The sequence below is a fragment of the Sinocyclocheilus grahami genome, unplaced genomic scaffold (assembly GCF_001515645.1).
Source record: "Sinocyclocheilus grahami isolate Dianchi unplaced genomic scaffold, SAMN03320097.WGS_v1.1 scaffold578.1, whole genome shotgun sequence".
In the NCBI taxonomy this organism is placed as follows: domain Eukaryota; kingdom Metazoa; phylum Chordata; class Actinopteri; order Cypriniformes; family Cyprinidae; genus Sinocyclocheilus; species Sinocyclocheilus grahami.
In genome coordinates, this window is record NW_015505757.1 from 122,460 (window position 1) to 129,757 (window position 7,298).

General features: G+C 38.9%; 1 protein-coding gene across 1 annotated transcript in view; it reads right to left on the bottom strand.

The window, feature by feature from the left end:
- Window positions 1-4,867, bottom strand: part of LOC107556750 (alanine aminotransferase 2-like) — a 22,392-nt gene extending 17,525 nt beyond the window's left edge. Inside the window, exons 1-2 of the mRNA XM_016239943.1 lie at window positions 4,556-4,867; window positions 793-1,182 (exon numbers count right to left, since the gene is read on the bottom strand). Of these exons, the coding sequence (XP_016095429.1) occupies window positions 793-1,182; window positions 4,556-4,736 (571 nt within the window). The 5' untranslated portion in view covers window positions 4,737-4,867. The remainder of the gene's footprint in view (window positions 1-792; window positions 1,183-4,555) is intronic.
- Window positions 4,868-7,298: the final 2,431 nt, after the last annotated feature.

Here is a 7,298-nt window from a genome sequence, read left to right on the forward strand (position 1 = left end):
GGCTCAGCACCCGCCTACTTCCACTCACTACTACGAATCTACATCCCCTCCAGAAGTCTGAGATCCACTAGTGAGCAACGTCTCGTGGTACCATCACAGAGAGGCTCAAAATCACTTTCCAGAATGTTCTCGTTCACTGTTCCTGGCTGGTGGAACGATCTTCCCACCCCTATCCGGAATGCTGAATCCCTGACAATTTTCAAACGACAGCTGAAAACTCATCTCTTTAAACGCTACTTGACTTCATCTTAAAAAAAAAAAGTTTTCTTTCTCTTTATTTTTTCTAGGTTGTACTTATTTGAACAATGCCTAAAACTTGGTATTACAAGCACTTCCTGTGTCTGTTTGCCTCTTTAAGAAGAATCGCTTTATGTATTCCCCAATTGTAAGTCGCTTTGGATAAAAGCATCTGCAAAATGACTAAATGTAAATGTCTAAATGTATGGCGGTAGCCATCCTGTGTGTTTGGATTACTCACTGCTCTGTTACTCAAGTCAAGTGAACTCTCTGCTTGTCCTGTTGTGGCTGCAGAGGCCGCTGTCTATACTCTCTGTTCCAGTCCCGCCTTATCCGCCGTGTTAGTCCCCGGAACCATCTGTTCCACTAAAGTGGTCATTTGTTCCACCATGGGGATCTTCGGTCCTGTCTGCTCTGCTGTGGTAGTCTCCTGCTCTGCCGGCTCCGCCCTGGCTTCCTTCTCTGCCAGCTCTGACCTAGTGGTCTTCAGTCTCACCTGCTCCGCCCTAGTGGTCCTTGACTCTGCCCTGGCTTCCTGCTCTGCCGGCTTTGAACTGGTGGTCTTCTGCTCTGCGTGGACTCCCTGCTCCACCTGCTGTGCCACTGCTCCATGGCCCAGGTCCTCCACTGCTCCACGGTCTACCACTGCTCCATGGTCTGCCACTGCTCCATGGTCCAGGTTCTCCACTGCTCCACGGTCTAGGTCCACCACTGCTCCATAGTCCAGGTCATCCACTGCTCCACGGTCTAGGTCCACCACTGCTCCTTGGTCCAGATCCTCCAGTGCTTCACTTTCCAGGCCCACCTCTGCTCCATGGTCTAGACCTGCCCTTGCTTCACTTTCCAGGTTCACCACTGCTCCACGGTCTGCCTCTGCTCCACGTCCCAGGTCCACCTTGGCCCCACTGCCCAGATCTGCCACTGCCCCATGGTCCTGGCCTACCACTGCTCCTCAGTTCTGATCCTCTGCCATGCTATGATTCTGATCCTGTTCCCCTGCATGGGCCTGGCCCTCCATCCCTCCCCCTATTCAACCTCCACTCTACCACCCTCCTGGACTTTTTGAGTTTTGTTTGGGTTGGAGTGGGTGTTACGTTAGGGCGTCTGAAGCTGCCTTTAGAGGGGGTATATGTCATGCTGGTTTTTGGGTTTTGTTTTGAAGGTTTTCTTTCCTTGTATTTTGATATTTAACCATGCTTCATGTTCCTGTCATGTGTTTTCCTACCCTGTTACATGATCCTTCTATCGGTTCCTTTGTTCAGTGTGTCATGTTGTGATTGGTTGTCTTAGTCATGTGTCTTGTTTCTCACTGGTTGGATGGTGTCATGTGACCGATATTGTTTGGCATAAGTAGCCCTCATGTTGCCATTGTCTCTGGTCGAGTATTGTTCATGTAATCCTCTGTTGGAGAGTCTTGTTCATGTTTTTGCTAAGCCAAACTTTGTTCATGTTTTTGGTCACTGTTGGATTTTTAATAAACTGCACTTGGGTTCATTACAACTAGCCTTCAATGGACTAATCGTTACACCTTTTTCCAATTTTCTACTGTCCAATCATTTTCCTGTTCTTAGCTGACAGCTCTTGTACTTCCTTTGTAACGAGTGGTTATTTGAATTACTCTTGCCTTTCTATCAGCTCGAACCAGACCATTTTTCTCTGACCTCTGGCACCAACAAGGCATTTTTGCCCAAAGAACTGCCGCTCACTGGATATTTTCTCTTATTTGGACTATTTTCTGTAAACCCTAGAGATGGTTTTGCATGAAAATCCCAGTATATCAGCAGTTTCTGAAATACTCAGACCAGCCAATCTGGCAACAACCAAAGTCACCTTTCCTCCCCGTTCTGATGCTCAGTTTGAACTCCATCAGATCGTCTTGACCCTGTCTACATGCCTAAATGGATTGAGTTGCTGCCATGTGATTAGCTGATTTGATATTTGCGTTAACAAGCAGTTAAACAGGTGCAACTAATAAAGTGGCCTGTGAGTGTATATACACATAATTAACTAATAATCTAGATTAGCATATATCTTGTTCTCTTTTTCTTTAGCCTGCTTTTTTCTGGATTGCTCTTCTCTCTAGCTTGAGCAGTGACTAACGACTAATGAATGTAAATTTAAGACTTTGTATATATAAATTTATAGAGTTTGTATTTCTAGCTTTCTGTGCTTTTCTAAGGTGTGGGGAGTTCACTTTTAAATAACTCCATTAATCCTGCCATTATTCACACTATGTCAGATATTATTTTAGACCATCACCAACTGACTTTATTGCTTGTTCTGAAAAGCGATGTGTATGCTGATTGGCCAGCTATCCTGTGTGCTGTGATTGGCTGAATACCTCAAGTGTTTGACGGAAATGTTACGCCCCTTACCATAATGTGATGCTGTGTCCCGGCACGATGAGACAAAACCAATAAAACCCATTAAAAACAAGCCATTTGTTGAATCCAGTGGGGACATAATTACTGATTATAATGACTTATACTGTCTTTTTACGCGTTGCGTTGCGTATCGTGCCGCGTAAACATAAAACCATGTCTGCATTTGTGATCGGAGAAACGACAAACAACAAGCGCTACTCTACACTGCTTAAAACTCGCGTTTGAATCATCAGTGGTAAATTCTTTAAATATAAAAAACATACTTACAGGCTGTGAGTCAGAAGCGCCAGACTGTCCTTGCAAAGTTGGAACTGCCCCACTTTATAGAAACAGCCTTTGTGCACAGACTGTAAGCGCGAAGTTGATGTATTTCCTCAGCGACCAGCACGGATCAGCTCTAGGCATGACGAAGTGGATATCGTCCACTTTTGGAAGGCCAAACAAAGTAGTTTCGCTTTCACAACGAAACACACAGCATCTCCACAACATGGCAGCGGCGGCAACAATACTACAGTGAGAATAAAAGTTACGCCTTCTTTCTTTGCGTGAACATTTAGGCAGTGTTATGCAAATCTTCCCACATAGTGACGTAGACATGTGGGGGCGTGTTTAAACGAAGTGTTTTAGGAGGGCGTGGACGAGTCTTAACTTTTATAAAGAATAACTCTTTGCAACTTTAGGGATCTTATCTATGCACGAACAGCTTGTAACACTCCAAAGAGAAAGGAAAATTTGAAATTGCATCATATGACCCCTTTAATTAATTTTAATGAGAAACAATGAGAAACAGGTGAATAAAGACTGACAGTCAATGTTTAATTTTTGTCATTTTTGCTCGTTTATATGGGCCATCCCAAGCATGAATGCAATGTGTTCGATGTCAAACTCCAAAATCAGATTATTTTTAATTCTTAAAAAATTATTTAATTCTTATTTGAAAAAATAATTATTTTATTTTATTAACAAAATATTTTAGTTTGTCTTGTATATTTTTTTCATTCGATCAGATAATATTTTAAGCTGTTATATGGTCATATTACAACGTGCCCCTCAGATGTTACAATGTACCCCACCTACGGGGCATATTGTAACATTTCACTTCCATTTTTTGAGGGTAAATAAAGAAAAAAGTATACACTGTAATCATGAAACAAAGCAATATATTTGTACTAGACAAGTGTAAAATTACTGTGGATTAAAATTTTATATTCTGAACCCCATATGGATTTACACAAACTGAGAAAGTCAAAAAGTGTTACTTTGTGCCCCGCTCTCCCCTATTTTTCAATAGGCAAATGCACATATTTCTTTCAAAGCTCCTTTAGGCTGCATTGTATTCTTACAGGATGTTACACAAACACTGGATTCATACATGCTTATTATACACTGTAATCATGAAACAAAGCAATATATTTGTACTAGACAAGTGTAAAATTACTGTGGATTAAAATTTTATATTCTGAACCCCATATGGATTTACACAAACTGAGAAAGTCAAAAAGTGTTACTTTGTGCCCCGCTCTCCCCTATTTTTCAATAGGCAAATGCACATATTTCTTTCAAAGCTCCTTTAGGCTGCATTGTATTCTTACAGGATGTTACACAAACACTGGATTCATACATGCTTATTGTTAACACTAATCCAAAGTTGGTTGAAATAATAATAATGAATTATTATTAATATTTCTGTGATGATAACTATGTAAACTAAATCTGCCACAATGCAGATTATATGATAACAATATACTAGGCTACTATATGAAACGCTTACCGCTGTATATGGCATTATAATGTTTCCATACTGTTTGGAAACGAAACATAAGGTTGTAGTATGCAGAATACTAGTATTTAATAAGACGGCGGTGACGACTTTTATAGTAACTTTTTAAAAAACAAATAAATAAATAAATAATTCGCAAAGTTTCTGACCGCCTATAATATTTGAATGATTTTATTAGTAGATGAACTGGCACTCACCATCTTGAGTTCTCTTTCGATCTGAACTGCCCTCTGGACTATGGGACCCCGTACAGCGTATTCCACGCGTTTAACGTTCGGGTTCATCGTGTCCATCGTCAGCACCCTGTCACGGTATTCACAGCCGTTCTCAGTCATTCTCCGTGTATTCCTTTTCAGAGAATTTCTGGTGAAAAACCTGGTGATAACAGAACAGACGTGCAATACTCAAATAATACGGCAATCAAGAACGTCATATGCATGCACATCCTCTGTTTCCCCCCTTCTTCTTCTTCTTCTTCTTCTTCTTCTTCTTCTTCTTCTTCTTCTTCTTCTTCTTCTTCTTCTTCTTCTTCTTCTTCTTCTTTCTTCTTTCTTCTTTCTTGGAGGAGACAAATTGACACGTGTGCGATGGCACCTCTTGTATCCATTAGTTTTCTTCTTCTTCTTCATCCGCTCTTGATTCTATGGTAGCCCATAGAACTTTTGGGAAAGTTATCAAATCTGGCACATAGATAAAGCCAAGGACGCCTTTTAACCATAGCAAATTTGGGGCAGTACTCCAAATCACTATAGGCGGAGTTGGCAAATGCTAGGGGGGCAGTGCATCCATATGTGCGCTCAATAGATTATTTTTTATATATATAACGTTATATAATAATCTTTTTTATTATGGCTGCACGATAAATCGAAATAAATATGGCTAAATGCGATAGTATTATCACGAAGGCTGCCATTACCGTTAACAGAGGCCAGAGACGCTAAACGCACAGAGGACGTGCAAAATATTGGAAGAAAATCCTAAATAGTAAATTGGGGATGAGATTTACATGAATGTATCTGAATATTCATAAGAAAAGTTTAGATGGCAATTTTTTTCATCTTACCTCCATATAATGCTCATTAAAAATGTTTCTATAAGCCAGGGCTGCTTTGTTTACAGCGGTAACTAAGGAAACGCTATATTGCCGTTGTTCCATAAGCGCCACCTGCTGTCAGAGAGGGAATCTGCCATCTCATTCATCCCGTCTGCTGTTTTTGTTTCGTGCAGATTTTTTATGTAGCATAATTTTACAAAGCTAAAGTCAGACCATTCTGATTTTGCTTAAAATGTAGAAATTATACAGTCTAATTTAAATAAAAAACTGCTCTTGCTACATGTATGTAGCATCTTTGATTGGATCATATTCCAGATTTGGCCTATTACAGTTCAGCCTGTAATAGAGCAAATAAACATCTTGTTCATGTACACGTATTTTCATTCTTTCTGGTCTCTTTCTTAAATTGCTAATTTTAAGAATGTTTGAAACGAAGTAATCAAGACATATATTAGTATTGCAATTTTACTTTACTTTAATTTTTAATTTTAATGTAATAAAATTAGATTAAATATTGCAGTGTAGGCAGGCCCGGATTGGCTAATCGGGTAATTGGCTAATTCCCGGTGGGCCGGTCTGTGTTTTGGCCGTCATAACGCAATTTGTCCCGTATTCGCAGGCACGCCATATGACCACCAGACCATATGAATAACAAATTCTCAATTGATAATGAATCATTCTTTGTGCGCAAATTGTTTTATTTGTGAACGTAGCCACTCAAGGAAGAAGCCGCTCGAGCTAACGCCAATTCCCTTCACCGTCTGAATTTTGATTTTGGCAAATCAGTTTGGGCGAATGCAACTTATTGATCATGAGCCCAACATCCAGCAAGGCAGGAAAACATTCAGTCTACCTGAGGAAAGACGTCTTTCACTATTGTAAGTTAATGCTGTTAAATAGAGAGAGAGAAATACATTTTTAAAAATGAGCTTCATTCTTAAACTTGGTCCTCAGTATATTATTGAAGTACAAATCCAAGCACTAGAAAGTAGGCCGCACTCTCCAATTTTTCTTTAATTGAAAAATATGCATTTTCATTCATTCATAGGCTATATGGTTGCACTAATATTTTAGTTCAAAAATGTGAGTGCCATTGTTTAAAAAAATGCTTTATTGACTGACGTTTCATAGACCTTCAGTTGTTATGCTTTCAAATTTCATGCAATTGTATGAAATTTCTCAGTATTTTCACCTCCTAAATTAGTAGGCCAATACATTTTTAAAAATGAGCTTCATTCTTAAACTTGGTCCTCAGTATATTATTGAAGTACAAATCCAAGCACTAGAAAGTAGGCCGCACTCTCCAATTTTTCTTTAATTGAAAAATATGCATTTTCATTCATTCATAGGCTAGCCTATATGGTTGCAATAATATTTTAGTTCAAAAATTCAAGTGTCATTGTTTAAAAAAAAAAAAATGCTTTATTGACTGATGTTTCATAGACCTTCAGTTGTTATGCTTTCAAATTTAATGCAATTGTATGTAATTTCACAGTATTTTCACCTCCTAAATTCGTAGGCCTTCACTACTTTTCAGTCACAATTCTTTAATGGTACAATTTACTTTTTTTTTTTTTGTATGACATTAAAATAAGTTTTTGAATAAATGTACATAAATAGGTTAAGCAAAACAAATGTGATTATTTTTGAGAACTTTTGAACTGCAGGCAGACATACATTATGGTACAGTACAAATATTTTGAGCGTCCCTTATTCTGTCCCTTATTAAGAATCACAATTGTTCCTTATTTTCCATTTGCGGCACCTTGCTAAGAAAAAAAAAAAAAAAAACTCAGTTGTTGGAGATATGCGAGCAAAAGATATATAAAGGCCAGTATATATA